Source organism: Cherax quadricarinatus, chromosome 78 (assembly GCF_038502225.1).
Source record: "Cherax quadricarinatus isolate ZL_2023a chromosome 78, ASM3850222v1, whole genome shotgun sequence".
In the NCBI taxonomy this organism is placed as follows: domain Eukaryota; kingdom Metazoa; phylum Arthropoda; class Malacostraca; order Decapoda; family Parastacidae; genus Cherax; species Cherax quadricarinatus.
The window spans coordinates 1,640,980-1,663,630 of NC_091369.1; the positions used below are offsets into that span (position 1 = coordinate 1,640,980).

Consider the following 22,651-nt stretch of genomic DNA (forward strand, 5'->3'; position numbering starts at 1 on the left):
AACACTGTAGTAACCTTCACTACACAACACTGTAGTAACCTTCACTACACAACACTGTAGTAACCTTCACTACACAACACTGTAGTAACTTTCACTACACAACACTGTAGTAACCTTCACTACACAACACTGTAGTAACCTTCACTACACAACACTGTAGTAACCTTCACTACACAACACTGTAGTAACCTTCACTACACAACACTGTAGTAACTTTCACTACACAACACTGTAGTAACTTTCACTACACAACACTGTAGTAACCTTCACTACACAACACTGTAGTAACTTTCACTACACAACACTGTAGTAACTTTCACTACACAACACTGTAGTAACTTTCACAACACAACACTGTAGTAACTTTCACTACACAACACTGTAGTAACTTTCACTACACAACACTGTAGTAACTTTCACTACACAACACTGTAGTAACTTTCACTACACAACACTGTAGTAACTTTCACTACACAACACTGTAGTAACTTTCACTACACAACACTGTAGTAACTTTCACTACACAACACTGTAGTAACCTTCACTACACAACACTGTAGTAACCTTCACTACACAACACTGTAGTAACTTTCACTACACAACACTGTAGTAACCTTCACTACACAACACTGTAGTAACCTTCACTACACAACACTGTAGTAACCTTCACTACACAACACTGTAGTAACCTTCACTACACAACACTGTAGTAACTTTCACTACACAACACTGTAGTAACCTTCACAACACAACACTGTAGTAACTTTCACTACACAACACTGTAGTAACTTTCACTACACAACACTGTAGTAACTTTCACAACACAACACTGTAGTAACTTTCACTACACAACACTGTAGTAACTTTCACTACACAACACTGTAGTAACTTTCACTACACAACACTGTAGTAACTTTCACTACACAACACTGTAGTAACCTTCACTACACAACACTGTAGTAACTTTCACTACACAACACTGTAGTAACTTTCACTACACAACACTGTAGTAACTTTCACTACACAACACTGTAGTAACTTTCACTACACAACACTGTAGTAACTTTCACTACACAACACTGTAGTAACTTTCACTACACAACACTGTAGTAACTTTCACTACACAACACTGTAGTAACTTTCACTACACAACACTGTAGTAACTTTCACTACACAACACTGTAGTAACTTTCACTACACAACACTGTAGTAACCTTCACTACACAACACTGTAGTAACCTTCACTACACAACACTGTAGTAACTTTCACTACACAACACTGTAGTAACTTTCACTACACAACACTGTAGTAACCTTCACAACACAACACTGTAGTAACTTTCACTACACAACACTGTAGTAACTTTCACTACACAACACTGTAGTAACCTTCACTACACAACACTGTAGTAACCTTTGCTACACACTGTAGTAACCTTCAATACATAACACTGTAGTAACCTTTCATACACTGAGGATATACAAACCAAGAAGGTTATATATTTTGAATGTGATCTAGGTCAAAGCTCTGCATAAAACTAATTCCATTGTACCTTAATTTATAAAAATATCATATTGTATATGATGGGGTGGTGAAAGAGCTGTTCAGTGATAGTTCAGTGTCTTTCTCATTCTACATAGTCTTCACTTGTTGATACTGAGTATTTTATATTTGCAAGTCCAACATCAGAACATGACTGAATTGAGAAAGCGATGGTGGGTATGGGTAGTGGAAGCCATCTTCCTTCTGGTTGTGGCTACTGACTTAGCCTGCCTCATGTACGGTAAGCACAACCTTGATCAACCTCTAGACGATAGCCAGAAAGACCCTACCGTTGTTAAAGCCCAAAATCAGTTCTATAAGTATCTGGAGGATACTGATAAATTTATAACTATTGACAATGTAATTTTTGGAAATGAATTAACAACGGATGAAGCAAAAGAAGTCAAATCTTCTTTGAAGACATGTACTATGACACTCGCTTCTGTTGTCACAATTTGGATTTTTAGCTTCGTTGCCCCAACATCTGCTTTTATCTTAATGCAAATTTGGGTGTTGTATGCTGGCTTCTGGGCAGATGATTATGTAGAAAAAGCTATTACAGTGCTCCAATATATTCAAGTTCGCCTACCAATGTATGCATTTAAATCCCTGGATCCAGAAGACATGGTATGGTCTGAAGGATAACTCTTTTGGTGGTGGGAAATAAAGATAATTTTTATCTATGCTGCTTCTACTTTTTCTATTTATAAATGTAGAAGTCTTCATGTTCAATCTAGCACTCCACAAGACGTGGAGTGTGGCTTCACAGATGATGTCAGGACCTCTTCACAAGACATGGAGTCTGGCCCTATACTAAATGATGTCAGGAGTCTTTCCCTCAGTACTAGGGCACAAAGGTACCTCTTCTTCTTATATAGACTATTTATTGCCCATCTATCAATGTGCAGAGCTACAAGATGGACGACTGACCAGTTGGCACTACAGTCCTCTGCGTTACCAGACCAGCTGGCACTACAATCCTCCCATGGTCTTCTATGGCAGGCTCTTCAACCCTTTGCCTCCAATACGAGGTCTCAAATACCACCTGCCAGACAAGTTCTCCCAGTGTGATGAGCTTTGAGGAACATTATGTTATTTTTATTTTTGGTGAGGCATTCTGAGCATTGTTGTATTTTGTATGATAAATAGTATTATTATTTTTGTGAGGAATATTGAATATAATAATTTTATATTATTTTGGATAGAATCATTGTATCAGTTTAAGAACATGTCAGCTAAAGTGGAAATTAGGGAAGTGCAGCATGAGAGTGATGTTTGTGTTGACCTGTCGTTGACGTGAGTCAAGATTGAAGATTTTGGAGAGTGAGCAGAGATGATAGTAGAGATACAGTTATTTGAATGTGTGGAAGATACTACAAGACCAGAGAGAGGGTCATTCTGTATGACCCATAAGAGGCCTGATATTTGTCTTTTAATAATAATAATAATCAGAGGACAGTGTTTGTTGGGATCGTAGGGATAAATCCTTACAAGAGCAGAATGGGGAAGTCTAAGTTTACTTCTTCATGGGGCATTGTTTACTGAAGTACCAAACTGTGATGGAATGGTATGCTGGGTAAATTACTGTGTTGTGGAGTGAGGTGAGATACAGTGAACATAGTTTTGAGTGTGATGTGACAGTGAACATTATGGGCATGGTGATGAGATACAGTGAACAGTATTGTGTGTATAGTGATGGGATACAGTGTTGTGCTTGTGTTGTATGAGCTAGTATTAATGTCACCACTATTTTAAGAGTAGCTAGGGCTTATAAACACCCTTAAATAATATGAAGTGGAAATTAAGAGAATATCGTGTAGTAGTAGTGATGCTACCTGATATGTTTGTGAATTCTTCATTTTAGTTTCACTGTTTAGTGATTATAATAATTATTTTACCATTCTAATAATTCTTATGAGTTTATGCATCATATAACATACATTTTTCCTGCCAAGCCTTTCTGACACACCCAATAAAACATGGTCAGTCTTAGCAATAAAGGTAGAGTTTTTGACAGTATGTTAGGTAAAATGAACCGTACTCTCCCCCATCCTGTTCCTCATCTTCATAAGTATCTGACATGGACAGAGTTAGGTAAAAGGACACAAGTGCAACTAATTTGACATTTTATTGTGGCAACGTTTCACTTTCCAGGAGCTTTATCAAGCTGTTGCAAACAATACATGGACACAAAGGGTATAAAGCTCCTGGAGAGCGAAACGTTGCACAATAAAATGTTGCATTAGTTGCACTTGTGTCCTTTTACCTAAGCATATTGTTGGTAATTCTACCAATATTAATGCATAGACAGAGTTGTTAGCCTCAGCACCATGTCTTCCTTTGTGAATGACACCTGTGTTTGCATGACAGTGTCATCTATCGATGACACTGCAAGACTCCAAGCAGATATCAACCAAATCTTTAAAGTGCACCGCAGAAAGCAACATGAAGTTCAATGAAGAAACATTTCAATTACTCTGAAAAATTAATGTGAAGGACCTGGGAGTGATAATGTCAGAGGATCTCACTTTCAACGGTCACAACAATGTATCTACCACATTTGCTAGAAAAATGATAGGATGGATAATGAGAACCTTCAAAACTAGCGATGCCAAATTGCTTTTTCTCTCTCGGCTGGAATATTGCTATACACTAATGGCACCTTTCATGGCAGGTGAAATTGCTGACCTGGAGAATGTACAGAGAACTTTCATGGCACACACTGGTATGATGATACACCTAAATTACTGGGAACAGTTGAAGTTCCTTCACTTGTATTCCCTGGAATGCAGGCTAAAAGGATATATGATAATGTAAACTTGGAAAATCCTCGAGGGACTAGTCCCAAATTTTCACACAAAAATCACTCTCTATGAAAGCAAAAGACTTGGCAGGAGATGCAAAATCCCCCCAGTGAAAAGCAGGGGCACCACAAGTATTCTAAGAAACAACACTTAAATGTCAGGGGCCCAAGACTGTTCAACTGCCTCCTAGCATACATGGACCCCTAGCTGTTTTCAAGGAGCCAGACAGGCATCTAAAGTCAGTACCTGACCAACTGGGCTGTATTTCGTACAATAGTAATTATGGACAAAGTAGATTACAGTGGACCCCCGGTTAACGATATTTTTTCACTCCAGAAGTATGTTCAGGTGCCAGTACTGACCGAATTTGTTCCCATAAGAAATATTGTGAAGTAGATTAGTCCATTTCAGACCCCCAAACATACACGTACAAACGCACTTACATAAATACACTTACATAATTGGTCACATTCGGAGGTAATCGTTATGCGGGGGTCCACTGTATATGGGAAAAGTAAACATGATATGTATTAGGAGACAGAAACTCGCATGTCTCTTAATGGTGTCTGCTTAGGTAATGGTGATAGAGAATGTTAGTTACCTTTGCATCTATAAGTTTTTAGATTTTATTTATTATACAACATGATTTTTGCATGAAGAAATTAACACCTATTATGTTATCAATGAATTACGCATTTGAATAGATGATTTTGTTCGGATTATTAACCCGGAGGGTTAGTAACCTAGGGTAGCCCATTACAAACCAAGCGCTAAACCCACATAGGATATATAGCACTGCAGGGTATGATGTGCTGAAGATAATATGCCAAATCAGAGACTAGCAAGGGTGAAGAGGAACCAGAGGCAGTCAGTAAGGGTGGTGAGAAGTGCTGCCAAAACATCAAAGAGGAAGTTTGTGTCAACGATGGGCTGTGTGTCATCAGGAGGACAGATATACTCTGAGGTAAGTAGAGAGTGAGGAAGTGGAGACAGATGAAGGATAACATGGAAGAGGGGTGTCTTCAGTGCCAGAGTTTAACCCAGCAGTGGAATGTCAATGACAAGAGGAGGGCAGAAGAGGCATGGTCAGTACAGCAGTAGGTAAGTTTATTCAGGTACAAGTACTCATAAATAAAGTTACATAAATTACCATACATAGGATGCCAGTGGAAATAAGTCACTTCAACTTTATTGGAGTTATCTGAGGTAATCTACACATGTACTGGTATGTATGATAATTTATGTAACTATTTATGTGCACCTGCGCTGTATAGTCCTTGTGGCTTAGCGCTTCTTTTTGATTATAATAATAATATGTGCACCTGTACCTGAATAAACTTGTTTACTTAGCAGCATAAGTAGATTACCTAAAATAACCCAAAAAAGTCAGTTATTTATTTCCATTGGGGCCCATGGTAGCCATTGATGGTGATCACAAAATAAGCACTGAAGCTTATGAAGGTATTTCAGTAAGCAGAACGCAAAAAGTAGTAGTAAATATATTATTATTATACTGTAATCAAAAGGGGCTCTAAGCCTACAAGAGTTATACAGCAAGCAGTAAATGGAGCAAAATCCAGCACCAGTGAGGTAAAAAGCTCAGTTCTCCAAGGCAGTGTCCTGGCACTTCTGCTGTTTCTTGTCCTCATTATTATTATTATTATTATTATTATCAAATGGGGAGCGCTATACCCGTAGGATTATAAAGCGCCTGTGAGGGGATATGGAAGGTATTCAGGTTTAATTCAGGGAACTGGAGCACAGATCCAACTCCCTAGATTAAGAGGGCCTCACCAGCATCAAAGAACTTTCCTTGAGGGGTTCTTATCCTCATAAAAATACCCGTCACAGTTTTGTAACATTTGCAGATGACACTAAAATAAGCATGGTAGTCACTTCAATTAAAGACGATGAAACAATACAGGAAGACAGATATAAGCAGTGTTTCCCAGTGTGCAGTGGAGAACATGGTGTTCGCTGGTGATAAGTTCCACCTGCTTAGGTATGGAAAGAATGAAAAACTCAAAAGAAAAACAATACAAAACTTAAGAGGCTCATTAATCAAAAGAAAGGGACATGTGCAAGACTTGGAAATAATTATATCAGCTGATCTTTCTTTCAAAGAGTCCCCCTCAAGGGAGGTTCCTTGACCCTGGTGAGGGGCTCTTGATCTAGGGAATTGGATCTGCTCCAGTTCCCTGAATTGAGCCTGAATACCTTCTAACTCCCCCATGATGCTGTATAATCTTATGGGTTTAGCGCTCCCCCATGATTATAATCTTTCAAAGATCATGAGACAAAGGTCACGACAGCCAGGAGGATGACAGGGTGGGTATTGAGAACCTTCAAAACAGTCGGGGTGGGTATTGAGAACCTTCAAAACAGTCGGGGTGGGTATTGAGAACCTTCAAAACAGTCGGGGTGGGTATTGAGAACCTTCAAAACAGACGGGGTGGGTATTGAGAACCTTCAAAACAGACGGGGTGGGTATTGAGAACCTTCAAAACAGACGGGGTGGGTATTGAGAACCTTCAAAACAGACGGGGTGGGTATTGAGAACCTTCAAAACAGACGGGGTGGGTATTGAGAACCTTCAAAACAGACGGGGTGGGTATTGAGAACCTTCAAAACAGACAGGGTGGGTATTGAGAACCTTCAAAACAGACGGGGTGGGTATTGAGAACCTTCAAAACAGACAGGGTGGGTATTGAGAACCTTCAAAACAGACAGGGTGGGTATTGAGAACCTTCAAAACAGACGGGGTGGGTATTGAGAACCTTCAAAACAGACAGGGTGGGTATTGAGAACCTTCAAAACAGACGGGGTGGGTATTGAGAACCTTCAAAACAGACGGGGTGGGTATTGAGAACCTTCAAAACAGACGGGGTGGGTATTGAGAACCTTCAAAACAGTCGGGGTGGGTACTGAGAACCTTCAAAACAGACGGGGTGGGTATTGAGAACCTTCAAAACAGACGGGGTGGGTATTGAGAACCTTCAAAACAGACAGGGTGGGTATTGAGAACCTTCAAAACAGACAGGGTGGGTATTGAGAACCTTCAAAACAGACGGGGTGGGTATTGAGAACCTTCAAAACAGACAGGGTGGGTATTGAGAACCTTCAAAACAGACGGGGTGGGTATTGAGAACCTTCAAAACAGACGGGGTGGGTATTGAGAACCTTCAAAACAGACGGGGTGGGTATTGAGAACCTTCAAAACAGTCGGGGTGGGTACTGAGAACCTTCAAAACAGACGGGGTGGGTATTGAGAACCTTCAAAACAGACGGGGTGGGTATTGAGAACCTTCAAAACAGACAGGGTGGGTATTGAGAACCTTCAAAACAGACGGGGTGGGTATTGAGAACCTTCAAAACAGACGGGGTGGGTATTGAGAACCTTCAAAACAGACAGGGTGGGTATTGAGAACCTTCAAAACAGACAGGGTGGGTATTGAGAACCTTCAAAACAGACGGGGTGGGTATTGAGAACCTTCAAAACAGACAGGGTGGGTATTGAGAACCTTCAAAACAGACGGGGTGGGTATTGAGAACCTTCAAAACAGACAGGGTGGGTATTGAGAACCTTCAAAACAGACGGGGTGGGTATTGAGAACCTCAACAATGTAACACTTCAAATCGCTCGCGATCCCTCATTTGGATTTTTTCTAAGTGATGAGGATGCCCCTCAGGGCAGGAGAAATATCAGAACTAAAACAAACACTGTATATTAATGCTGCATCTCAGCTAACTTTTCCATATTGATGTTAATTGAAACATCATTATGGGACCTGAAAGTATTATTTTTGTCCGGATGTGAGTAAGAAACTGTAATAGTGATGTAAAAAAGTGGGATAGTGGCCAATTGGATGATATGTGAGCAAGTATATCTGAACTTTGGGTGCTATGTTGGTCCAGATATGAGCTATGGCAGAAGTAGATGTTTCGGATTTTAGTTGGTTTGGTGATTTAGTCTAAATCACCAAACCAACCAATATTAGGTTAGTTTTGTTATTGCCTGGAGTTTACCTGGAGAGAGTTCCGGGGGTCAACGCCCCCGCGGCCCGGTCTGTGACCAGGCCAACCACTCCACAACAGAATGTACACATTCTGTTCTTCAAATGAAAGATATGTAACAAAGCCAAACCTGAAATAACCTGAAGTCAGCAATAGATATGGGACTGGCACACTTTTGTTTATATTTGCTGTAATTGGTCAGGAAAATCAATACTAACTGTTGATTGGGCTTGACGTGTAGTTATTATTATAATCAAGGGGAAGCGCTAAACCCGGAGGATTATACAGCGCCTGGGGGGGGATGTGGAAGGCATTCAGGCTTAATTCGGGGAACTGGAGCACAGATCCAATTTCCTAAATCAAGAGCCCCTCACCAACATCAAGGAACCTTCCTTGAAGGGTTGACGTGTTGTACATCCAGAAATATACGTATTACTTTTCTAATATTTCCCAAATTATTATTATTATTATTATAATCAAGGGGGAAGCGCTAAACCCGTAGGATTATACAGCGCCCAGGGGGGGATGTGGAAGGCATTCAGGCTTAATTCGGGGAACTGGAGCACAGATTCAATTCCCTAAATCAAGAGCCCCTCACCAACATCAAGGAACCTTCCATGAGGGGAATATTTCCCAAAGAACCTGCTCTTGATGCTGAAGTGTTTGTTCAGTTAGTAAGAGGCCTGGTTTTGTGCGTCTTTAGGCCTGGGGTTCACCTGATCTAAACTGGGAATTTCATGTGACCCTTTCTTTTTCCTGGGGAAGCTATTTCCTTTCTGTTTTCTGCCTCTATTTGAATAATATATTTTTCCTGGCCTCTCGGGAAGTAGAGCTCAATAAAGCGTCAAGTTTGGTGGCCCTGAACAACTAAGTTACAAGTATTAGTGTGAGGGTTTCCATAAACGGCAAGACTTAGTTTATTTCCAGGTGTTGCATGAAGCTTACGGGTTTAGCGCTGCCTGGACAATGTCGACAAGGCCTCTTAACTAATGTAATAATGTACCCGCTGTATGACCCTTGTGGTTTTAGCGCTTGAGTTTGATTTTAATAATGTACAGCTGTAGGTACGTTTATTCAGGTATAGGTACACATAAATACAGTTACATAAATTATCATACATAACAGCATATGTGTTAATTACTTAAGATAAACCCCAAAAAATTCAAAGTGACTTATTTCGATTGGGTATGTCGGCCAGTAGGTCAGGTATGGTGTCAGTGTCTGCCTGTGCTGGTGCCACTGACTGGAAGGTCCACATCTCTTGTGTGGGAATATTGAATTACTCTCTTCCGCATTACACACAAATTTGGCCAATATGAACACGTCTTAAGTTAGTTTTAGTTAATATCTTTATTATGGGCTCCTTAGGGTGCCCCGTGGCCTGGTGGCTAAAGCTCTCACTTCACACGGCGAGAGTCCAGGTTCGATTCCCAGCGAGGGTAGAAACATTGGGCGTGTTTCTTTACACCAGTTGTCTAAGTTCACCATCAGTAAAATAGGTACCTAGGTGTTAGTGGACTGGTGTGGGTCGCATCCTGGGACAAAACTGGCCTAATTTGCCCGAAATTCTCTGCATAAGTAAGTTTATTCAGGTATACACAAATACAGTTACACAGATTATCATACATAGCATTATATGTGTAGAGAACCAAGGATAACCCCCCAAAAAGTCAGACAAAGTGACATTTCCATTTGGGTCCTTTCCATTGCAGGCTTTCTACATAGTAGTATGTCACTGATGTTAGCTAGGCCTGTATACCTTCTACATGTACATGCAGAAATAAAGATATTATATTATTATTATAGCCATCCTGTGGAGGGTAGTCAAAGGATTAAAGAGGTAAATAATGAGTGGAGGGACTGGACACCAGAAGACGACTCAACCTGGAATGTCCCTTATACCCCTGAAGACGGCCGGGGGGGGAGGAGGTGGAGTATTGATGAAGCTGAGACACAACACTGAGTGATAACTGAGACAACACTGAGTGATAACTGAGGCAACACTGAGTGATAACTGAGATAACACTGAGTGATAACTGAGACAACACTGAGTGATAACTGAGGCAACACTGAGTGATAACTGAGATAACACTGAGTGATAACTGAGACAACACTGAGTGATAACTGAGACAACACTGAGTGATAACTGAGACAGCACTGAGTGATAACTGAGACAACACTGAGTGATAACTGAGACAACACTGAGTGATAACTGAGACAACACTGAGTGATAACTGAGGCAACACTGAGTGATAACTGAGGCACAACACTGAGTGATAACTGAGACAACACAGTGATAACTGAGGCACAACACTGAGTGATAATTGAGACAACACTGAGTGATAACTGAGGCAACACTGAGTGATAACTGAGGCACAACACTGAGTGATAACTGAGACAACACTGAGTGATAACTGAGGCAACACTGAGTGATAACTGAGGCACAACACTGAGTGATAACTGAGGCAACACTGAGTGATAACTGAGGCAACACTGAGTGATAACTGAGGCACAACACTGAGTGATAACTGAGACAACAGTGATAACTGAGGCACAACACTGAGTGATAATTGAGACAACACTGAGTGATAACCGAGACAACAATGAGTGATAACTGAGACAACACTGAGTGATAACTGAGACAACACTGAGTGATAACTGAGACAACACTGAGTGATAACCGAGACAACACTGAGTGATAACCGAGACAACAATGAGTGATAACTGAGACAACACTGAGTGATAACTGAGGCAACACTGAGTGATAACTGAGGCAACACTAAGTGATAACTGAGGCACAACACTGAGTGATAACTGAGGCACAACACTGAGTGATAACTGAGACAACACTGAGTGATAACTGAGGCAACACTGAGTGATAACTGAGACAACACTGAGTGATAACCGAGACAACACTGAGTGATAACCGAGACAACAATGAGTGATAACTGAGACAACACTGAGTGATAACTGAGACAACACTGAGTGATAACTGAGACAACACTGAGTGATAACTGAGACAACAGAGTGATAACTGAGACAACACTGAGTGATAACTGAGACACAACTCTGAGTGATAACTGTCTCAACACTGAGTGATAACTGAGACACAACACTGAGGGATAACTGAGACACAACACTGAGTGATAACTGTCTCAACACTGAGTGATAACTGAGACACAACACTGAGGGATAACTGAGACACAACACTGAGTGATAATTGAGACAACACTGAGTGATAACTGAGACACAACACTGAGTGATAACTGAGGCACAACACTGAGTGATAACTGAGACAAAACTGAGTGATAACTGTCTCAACACTGAGTGATAACTGAGACACAACACTGAGTGATAACTGAGACACAACACTGAGTGATAACTGAGGCACAACACTGAGTGATAACTGAGACAAAACTGAGTGATAACTGAGAGAGCACTGAGTGATAACTGAGTCTCAACACAGTGATAACTGAGACACAACACTGAGTGATAACTGAGGCACAACACTGAGTGATAACTGAGACACAACACTGAGTGATAACTGAGACAACACTGAGTGATAACTGAGGCACAACACTGAGTGATAACTGAGGCACAACACTGATAACTGAGACACAACACTGAGTGATAACTGAGACACAACACTGAGTGATAACTGAGACTCAACACTGAGTGATAACTGTGACTCAACACTGAGTGATAACTGAGACAACACAGTGATAACTGAGACATAACACTGATAACTGAGACACAACACTGAGTGATAACTGAGACACAACACTGAGTGATAACTGAGACACAACACTGAGTGATAACTGAGGCACAACACTGAGTGATAACTGAGACAACACTGATTGATAACTGAGACACAACACTGAGTGATAACTGAGGCACAACACTGAGTGATAACTGAGGCAACACTGAGTGATAACTGAGGCAACACTGAGTGATAACTGAGACAACACTGAGTGATAACTGAGACACAACACTGAGTGATAACTGAGACTCAACACTGAGTGATAACTGAGATAACACAGTGATAACTGAGACATAACACTGATAACTGAGACACAACACTGAGTGATAACTGAGACACAACACTGAGTGATAACTGAGGCACAACACTGAGTGATAACTGAGACAACACTGATTGATAACTGAGACACAACACTGAGTGATAACAGACAACACTGAGTGATAACTGAGACAACACTGAGTGATAACTGAGGCACAACACTGATAACTGAGACACAACACTGAGCGATAACTGAGACAACACTGAGTGATAACTGAGACAACACTGAGTGATAACTGAGGCACAACACTGATAACTGAGACACAACACTGAGCGATAACTGAGACAACACTGAGTGATAACCGAGACAACAATGAGTGATAACTGAGACAACACTGAGTGATAACTGAGACAACACTGAGTGATAACTGAGACAACACTGAGTGATAACTGAGACTCAACACTGATAACTGAGACACAACACTGAGCGATAACAGACACAGCACTGAGCGATAACTGAGACAACACTGAGTGATAACTGAGACAACACTGAGTGATAACTGAGACTCAACACTGAGTGATAACTGAGACAACACTGAGTGATAACTGAGACACAACACTGAGTGATAACTGAGACTCAACACTGAGTGATAACTGAGACAACACTGAGTGATAACTGAGACACAACACTGAGTGATAACTGAGACACAACACTGAGTGATAACTGAGACTCAACACTGAGTGATAACTGAGACTCAACACTGAGTGATAACTGAGACTCAACACTGAGTGATAACTGAGACAACACTGAGTGATAACTGAGACAACACTGAGTGATAACTGAGACACAACACTGAGTGATAACTGAGACTCAACACTGAGTGATAACTGATAACCGTAGCCACAGAGAATATAACCATTGTCACATTACCAGTCTTCTTTATCTGCTACAGCTACCGGAGTCTACTCTCAGGAGAGGTACCTTGATGTTAGTTAGAGGCTCTTGTTTCAGGGAACTGGACTTATTCTGCCTCTGCAGTTGAATGCCTATCATTCCCCAGGCGCTGTAGGACCCATACGGGTTTAACGCTTCTCTTGATTAAAATAAAAAACACCATGGTATCACAAAACACCAAATACTCTTGACATTTGACTTATTTCCATTTCTCAGTGGAATTATAGTCTTCATCACCACCTTTGCTCTAAAATAACTTGCTTAATGCAATCAACCCTAAGGATTTAGCGCTTCCCCTTGATTATAATACACCTTTTGTCGAAATTTGAAGCAGCATTGTGTAAACTACATGTGTGTCAATAAAATAACCTTTAGTTGAAATAAGTCACTAATTTATTTTTAGGGGTTATCCTAGGTAATTTACACTATATAATATTTGTACTTGTGTGTACCTGTACTTAATTGAACTTACTATATTATTTTTTGCAAGCAGTTACTATTCTGCCCATCCCTTGAAGGCAAAGTTGTGGAATATTTAGGTTATAAGTACCCTTATGTTTGTCAGAAATGCTGTGCATAGAAAGGGGCTTTTGGCTTCTACACCCAATTGTTATACTCCTTTAATAATAATAATAATAGTAATAATAATTATTTACTACAAGTACATGTACAAGGTATACAGACCATAGCTGACATCAATGACATACTACTATATAGAAAGCCGCTTGTTATGCTGAGCATTTCCAGCAAGTTAGGTCAGTTTTGTCCCAGGATGCGACCCACACCAGTCCACTAACACCCAGGTACCTATTTTATACTGATGGGTGAACACGGACAGCAGGTGTCTTATGGAAACACATCCCTAATGTTTTCCAACCGTACCAGGGATTTGAACTCCAGACCTTAGTTAGGTTAGGTTAGGTAAGGTTCGGCAGGAAACAGGACAAATGTTTCCTGACGCTCTGAGTGCATTAGTGATCGAACTACAAACATATCATGCTGAGGTGCTTATTGGTTTAGCACTAAGTTATGATTATAATAATTAAGGATATATGTAAGTTTATTTAGGCACAGGTACACATAAATATAATTATCAGGCATACCTGGAGAGGGGTTTTAGGGGTCAATGCCCCCCGGCCTGGTCTGAGACCAGGCCTCGTGGTGGATCAGGATCTGATCAATCATGCTGTTACTGCTAGCCACACACAAACTGACGTACGAGCCACAGCCCGGCTGGTGAGGTACTGACTTTAGGTGCCTGTCCAGCGCTCTTGAAGACAGCCAGGGGTGTATTGGTAATCCCCCTTATGCATGCTGGGAGGCAGTATGTTACAATAGTAACATGTGTAAATTACTTAGGATAACCCGAAAAAAAAGTCAGTGACATATTTCCATTGGGGTCCTTGTGATATCCTTACATGAACAAAGAATGGCAGACCCAGATTACAATTAAAATGTGCATGCAGAATATATGAAACACATACCTATACATGTATTAATATATATGCACAGTATAACATTAGGTATTACAAAGGGAAATGAAAAAAAATTAATGTGTTGTGTACTGAAATCTTATTTTAGACAACAGCAAATATTTTGTATTTTTTATGGAGAAAGGTAAATATTTGAATGGAAATTATATGGAAATGGATTTAGAATTTATAAGACATAAGAACATAAGAAAGGAGGAACACTGCAATAGGCCTGTTGGCCCATACTAAGCAGGTCCTTCACAAATCCAACCCACTAACAGAATAAACACAGTGTATGCATATACTGTATGTGCAGATACTATGTAGTTTGTACTCATATAATTCTCACATTATTATATAGCAAAGGAGTTTTTTATTCATGAAAATTTGTACCACTCAGTAAGTTTGTAACATAACATTACTGAGTTTCATTATTAGCTTTCACTACCTAACAATAATAATAATCATAATAATAATAATCTTTATTTCTACAGGTACATGATACAGCATGTACAGACCTATCTGACATCATTGGCATATATATAGTCAACACACTGGTTGTGCTAGGTGAACAGAGGCAGCAGGTGTACATGCCTAACATTTCACCAGTGCCAGGGATTGATTCCGAACCCTCAGTGTATGAGCCGAGGATGCTGTCAACCAAGCCATGAGTTCCCTCAAGCAAATCACTATGTACCTCAACTAAGTTTAATTTTGTGGTGTAACCAGATGAATTTTACTACATCCTTATCTAATTTACTGCCACATGAGTCACTCACCCAAAGCTAATCTTGCTAGCTTCCTCGAGCATAATATGGGATTGAAATGTTTTATTTACCCTAAAATAATATATTTATTAACACATCAGGTGTTTCTCACCAGTGTAGGTTACCCTGAAAAAATGGAAATGCATTCACTGTTGCTCATTTTCTAGTTGTTATTCAAGAAATGCACAGACATCACAGTGCAAGTGAATCACTGAACTGCAACATCCCCACTGTAGTATAAATGTCATTATTGTACATTATGTAAATGTTAATGCTAAACTGCAAGTTATCTTATATTTACAGCATACAGAAACTAAATAAAAATCATTGAATATATGCTATTGTACTAATAATGTTAGGAGGCTCCCAGGGTGGTAGTCTTGTCAGTATCCAGTATCTCTTTATCAGTGATTATCTTCAACCTTTGCTTCACTCATTTTTCCTTCTCTGTAACATAGAGATCATATCTTCAGTAACATTGTTAGATACAAACAGGTGAGGCTGGGATATACTGCCTGTGGACCTACAGGTTCAGATGTTGGTTTACTGTCTGTATACCAAGTTATTTGATCTCAAAAAAAAAAAAAAAAAAGGTTGCTTATGGTGTAATTTTGTGTGATGTAATAGATTTTACTAGATTTATCTCTATTATTAACTTTTCTTATATTATCTACAGCAGCATTTTACAATGTTTTAAAACCATATTGATCTGATCTTTTTTATCACTTTACTTAGGTGGCCAAGATGTATAACATAAGATTCAGGAAAAGATTAATGCCTCGCACTTTAACGGACCTGAGTGCCATGGTGTTCATGTCATTGGCTATTCCTGCTGTGTATTGGTTTGAGGTATGTGCAGTAAAGCTTTGTGTATGTGAGTACAGTATATTGAATTTGAGAGCCTATTGACCATGGATACTAGGATTCTGCTCTGGTAGACTTTTTCTTAAAACTCTAGATGGCAGTATTTATTGTCCAGTAGCACAAGTTTAATACACTGCCAAAGTGAGACCAATATTATTGTAGTCTTTCATTATTGGACATGTAATATAATGAAGGGCAGTGTTAAAGTGAAAAGAATTCTTAATATGGGAAGCACAAGTTTGCATTTTTTTTTTAACCTGAAAGAGGAGAATTTTTTGAGACAGAAATATTAAACATTCATTCTTAAATTATGTGCTACAGCACTATACTGTATAATACTGAACTACATATATTATTCACAAAAAGTATATTAGCCTAATGCATGTGAGTTTCTAAGAAATGTGCATGGAGTGCCTTACTGTATGGCGAGTTGTATACATGAAGTATACCTGAAGAGGGTTTCGTGGGTCAGTACCCCTGCAGCTGGGTCTGAGACCAGGCCTCATGGTGTATCAGGGTCTGATAAATCAGGCTGTTACTGCTGTATGGTATATGTATAATACTTACCTAGTTCATACAATGCATGAAGAAAATAACTGTTTCACATATCTAGACACTGTCTGCAGTTCTTCCCATTAAAATGTGGAACATGTCTCTAAAAAAAGAATTATTTTACATGTTCAGTGAAACCATAAATTGTGCTTTTCTCTTAAAACTCTGAAGAGAACCTCCCAGTGCCATCAGTAGTGAACACCTGTGAAGTGTAATAATTTCAGTTACACTTGTGTATTGTATATGTGATATTAGCTTTCATAAAATTTATGACTTGTCACTTTAACTCTTAGGCTATAAAGGGTTGGACAAAATTTCACAAAGCTTGGTAGTTGACATAGAGAATATTACAAGGCTAGCTAGGATTTCACAAACCTTGGTGGTTGCCATAATTCTCATTGACAAAAGCTTGAAAATGAACTACAACAATATTTTTAGTTATGCTCCCTAGGGCCTTATATATTACAAAGAATGTGAGGATTTGCAGTGGCTTATGATTTACTTTAGTTAAAATACATTCATGAAATCCTGTAAAAGAATGGATAGAATATACAGACAAATGTATATATAGGCCAGGAAGATTACAGAATAACCTTTTTTTTTCTTTATCCAGATCTATGTCGTGGCTCCCACAGTATATAACTGGATTCTCAATATTCTTCATACTATTCTTGGAACATATTTTGTCATTAACATTATTGGGAATTTTATGGCAATTATTGCTGTGGACACATCTACACAAGGACTGCTATTACCATCACAGGTTTGTAAATCATATCTGCAACTAAGTGAATGTTATGGAAGCTCTTTTATTAATTTCAGACATCATAATTTTGACAAAAAATTTAACGAATATAGAGGTTTGCTGTATCTTGTGTGGCAGGAAGTCAATGGCTCATGATTTCCCTGCACAGGGATTTTTATTAAAAGTTTTATTTCCTCATCAGGCTGTATAGTGAATTTAGTTAATGAAGAAGAAAAAGGCACAATGCACACACATAACTCGCACATAGAGAGAAACCTGTGACGATGTTTCAATCTGACTTGGACCATTTACAAGTCACATTGTAATAGTGTGACTTGTAAATGGTCCAAGTCAGACTGAAACGTCGTCATAAGCATCTACGTGAGGGTATTTGTGAATTTAGTTAATGAAATATACATTTTACAGGTACCTCCTGGATGGCATGTGTGCGCTATTTGTGAGAGCACAGCACCTCCCCGCTCACGCCACTGCATCACCTGTAATATGTGTGTTTTGAAAAAAGAGCATCATTGTGTTTTTGCTGGGTGTTGCGTTGGGCTTGGAAATCACAGATATTTCTACATGTTCCTCTTGCTTATGTGGGTATCAACAATGTATTGCTCCTGTCTCAATGCCTGTTTCATCTGGCCATATGTAGGTGAGTTAAAACATTTATTATGATATAATGATCAAATTGGGGAGGAGGAGTATGGAAGAAGTGAATGTTTTCAGATACTTGGGAGTTGACGTGTTGGCGGATGGATTTATGAAGGATGAGGTTAATCATAGAATTGATGAGGGAAAAAAGGTGAGTGGTGCGTTGAGGTATATGTGGAGTCAAAAAACTTTATCTATGGAGGCAAAGAAGGGAATGTATGAAAGTATAGTAGTACCAACACTCTTATATGGGTGTGAAGCTTGGGTGGTAAATGCAGCAGTGAGGAGATGGTTGGAGGCAGTGGAGATATCCTGTCTAAGGGCAATGTGTGGTGTAAATATTATGCAGAAAATTCGGAGTGTGGAAATTAGGAAAAGGTGTGGAGTAATAAAAGTATTAGTCAGAAGGCAGAAGAGGGGTTGTTGAGGTGGTTTGGTCATTTAGAGAGAATGGATCAAAGTAGAATGACATGGAAAGCATATAAATCTATAGGGAAAGGAAGGCGGGGTAGGGGTCGTCCTCAAAAGGGTTGGAGAGAGGGGGTAAAGGAGGTTTTGTGGGCAAGGGGCTTGGACTTCCAGCAAGCGTGCGTGAGCGTGTTAGATAGGAGTGAATGGAGACGAATGGTACTTGGGACCTGACGATCTGTTGGAGTGTGAGCAGGGTAATATTTAGTGAAGGGATTCAGGGAAACCGGTTTATTTCATATAGTCGGACTTGAGTCCTGGAAATGGGAAGTACAATGCCTGCACTTTAAAGGAGGGGTTTGGGATATTGGCAGTTTGGAGGGATATGTTGTGTATCTTTATATGTGTATGCTTCTAGACTGTTGTATTCTGAGCACCTCTGCAAAAACAGTGATAATGTGTGAGTGTGGTGAAAGTGTTGAATGATGATAAAAGTACTGTATTTTCTTTTTGGGGATTTTCTTTCTTTTTCGGGTCACCCTGCCTCGGTGGGAGACGGCCGACTTGTTGAAAAAAAAAAAATAATAATGATTTTAACTGACATCAAAAATAGTAATAAATTTACCTGGTTTGCCATATAAGAAGCAAATATTGTTTTTAATTTTTGAAAAGTTATACACATCAGAAATTAGAAATTCTTGATTATTAAAGAAAATATGAAAGGAAAGAAGATACTGTATATATGTGAAAATTAAAAGAAAATATTATTTCTTCATAGCATTCAAAATTTGAAACATTTGCAATGAAAAAACTACTGTGTAAAGATTGCAGAGCAGTAATTAGTCATGGTCTCACCAGGGGTTTTCAGCTTTTTTTTTTTTTCTGTGACCTATACTGGCCAGCCATAGGACCTCGTGACCCTCAGGAGGATCATGACAGAACATAATGATATGATAGATCACTGGTCATCTGACAGTTATTTGGCATTAGTTGTTATTCATCGGTCTTGTTTAATCCAGCAATTAAACAAGTAATGCTAAAAGAAGGAATGTACAGCAAAAATGAGACCATAAAATATGCCATAATAGTCTGCTGTTATTGCAAATCCGGCACACCTCTTACCCAAGATAGCTGAATTATTTAAAATCTACTGTACATTCTTATTTTTACAATAGCTGATCAACAGTTGTGAACATGGGTGAAACATAACTATCCTTTGCACACATCATTTCTAGGAAGAAAGATTGATGTTAAAAATTAGTTGGAGCACCAGAGATATACCTTTTTTTCATACATAAATGCATTCATACATACATACATATGCACGCATGCACACTTGCACACATGCATGCATTCATACAAAATACCCAAGAAAAATTTATAGAGTAGGCAGGGAAAGGCTGTTTGAGAGGCAAGAACCATGTGCTGAGGGACAAAACTGGAAGTTGAAGACACAGATGAGCCACAGGGATGTCAAGAAGTGATTGGTAATGGATTGATATTGAAGAAGTGGTGGAAATAGGCTCTATACAGCTTTAAGAACAGGTACAGTGAGGTCCATGAGGCTAGGAGGGAACAAACCTGGCAATTAGCACAGTGAGAGGGCAGGGCCAGGAGCTAAGACTCAACCCCTACAACCACATATAGGTGGATGCATTACATACATTCAGTTTCTGTATAACTACCATTAACCATTTTACAGGTGGATTCAACCTGTGGGCTTTGGTACGTCTGGTGTTGCCTGGTGTATGGCTAATGTTGGAACCATCACTGGATACTCTGTATGCTTTTCTGTTCTCCATAAATGTTATTGGCTTCCTCTTCATGTCCGTCCTTATGTACTACTACACAGGACTGCTGGTGACAAACACAACCACCCGTGAAAATAATAATCCTAAAGGACAAAGTTATAATTATGGAAGAGAGCATAACATTAAGGTAAGACTAATGTTCTTTGATGGTTCTTCTATTATTGTACCTTATAAGTTGTTTCGTTGTTACCAAAATTCAAGGGAAGGGGGGTACCTGGATGCCAATGAAGGGCTTTTGATCCAAGGAATTACTTACTCTCCTTTTCCTTGGATCAAGCCTGATTACATCCCCACGAATATAATAACAGTAATTTCATGTCACAAATGAACACAACTAATTTTCCTCCTAGTAATGTTGATTGTGCTTATAGCAGATACAGAAACCATATTTTGTATTTCTAAAGCACATAAGCACATTATTAAAATATGATTAAAACACTTGAATTCTGTATTACAGGTGACTCTGGGAGAGCGATGGTATTTGACATGGGTGTTCCCAACATTATCTTCCCCTCTGCCTTATGATGGTCTGGATTGGTCTGTGCAAACCGAAGAGAAAAGTGTTCGCCCCAAGACCAAATAAAATATTATTGTTAGTAATTACTCCTGCCACTCAAGTGAATACCCTTCAAACCAAGGCTGCTCTGATTGGCTGGAAGTACAAAATACACTAAGTTATATTGTCTAATTTCTGAACAGTTTTAAGATATTTTATGAACATAAATTGCATTAAATCTGTAATTACAAATATTTGTGTAGTTTACCTGTCAATTTTGAAATAGGCTAGGCATGACATAAAAATATTTATTGTATACTTATAATTTTTTATACTTGCCAATTCAATTAAATTGCTAGTCATTATTGGTAGCTCTGAGCAGGCTATCTTAAGTCATTCATATTCATCAAACACCCGGTTATCCCAAATTTTCCTCATGCACCACAGAATTAACTACCACGTATACAGCACCATCTTTTCGGTGTTCATGTTTTCATTGGATTCAGAATGAGCCATTGTTCATTGTGTTCCACCTGCTGATGACTATCACCGGCAGATGGAACAATGGCTCAATTGAAAGCCAACAAAAACGTTGAACACTGAAAATAGGTGCCACTGTGTACATGTATGTGGGACCCTCCTGCATTTCATTCACTAATTTAGACATAATGAACTTAAAGTAGCTTGTCATTTCCATAGACAAGAATGTGCCATAGAAGTTTGCCAGATTTTTCTATACTGGATCACAAATTACCCTAATGTTAGTAATGTACTGTGCTGTTTTTGCCATTTTATCATTTGAATTTCACATTGTCATACAGACCTTGCTACAAAGGTGGCAGCTATGTTTCTTAAGGTATGCAAAAGTTTAAGTGAGTGGTCATGGGAATGATATATGGAATGGGGAAAGAGAAAAGGAGCAGTTAATATCAGAAAGTTAACATAAAAATGAAAAATAAAGGGAGTATGATAAATATTGAGGATAGTTTGGCACATAATGCTGACCATACAGTGTACAAAGTGAATGATACAGTACTTTGAATTTATATGGAATTCTCTGTGAACTCTCCTATATTTCAGAGATAGTACAATGGTAGATATTGTACAGTCCATTTGAATAACTTTAGTTATGCAGAAGTCACACATGCTGTCTAGTGATTGTTTTTTTTGGTCATAGATGTTTATATACATATAGGTAGTAGGTTGGTAGACAGCAACCGCCCAGGGAGGTACTACCGTCCTGCCAAGTGAGTGTAAAACGAAAGCCTGTAATTGTTTTACATGATGGTAGGATTGCTGGTGTCCATTTTTCTGTCTCATAAACATGCATGGGGAATCAAATTCAAAATGGGAATTGACACAGTTACTTTTTGCTGATGATACTGTGCTTATGGGAGATTCTAAAGAAAAATTACAAAGGTTAGTGGATGAGTTTGAGAATGTGTGTAAAGGTAGAAAGTTGAAAGTGAACATAGAAAAGAGTAAGGTGATGAGGGTATCAAATGATTTAGATAAAGAAAAATTGGATATCAAATTGGGGAGGAG

At 39.1% G+C, this 22,651-nt stretch overlaps 1 protein-coding gene across 5 annotated transcripts; it reads left to right on the forward strand.

The window, feature by feature from the left end:
• The first annotated feature begins 9,253 nt into the window (after positions 1 to 9,253).
• On the forward strand, positions 9,254 to 21,360 carry LOC128701539 (probable palmitoyltransferase ZDHHC24). 5 transcript variants are annotated; one of them, XM_053795270.2, is made up of 7 exons: positions 10,275 to 10,290; positions 13,333 to 13,357; positions 16,309 to 16,422; positions 17,603 to 17,752; positions 18,161 to 18,392; positions 20,502 to 20,737; positions 21,068 to 21,360. In XM_053795270.2, the coding sequence occupies exons 3-7, from the start codon at positions 16,318 to 16,320 to the stop codon at positions 21,191 to 21,193; spliced, it is 849 nt and encodes a 282-aa protein (XP_053651245.1). In that variant the 5' UTR covers positions 10,275 to 10,290; positions 13,333 to 13,357; positions 16,309 to 16,317; the 3' UTR covers positions 21,194 to 21,360. The 5 variants fall into 5 exon arrangements, with proteins under 5 accessions (XP_053651241.1, XP_053651245.1, XP_053651246.1 ...); XM_053795271.2 differs by having other exon boundaries at positions 10,279 to 10,290; positions 13,333 to 13,367; XM_053795266.2 differs by lacking the exons at positions 10,275 to 10,290; positions 13,333 to 13,357 and adding an exon at positions 9,254 to 9,352.
• The last annotated feature ends 1,291 nt before the right edge of the window (positions 21,361 to 22,651 follow it).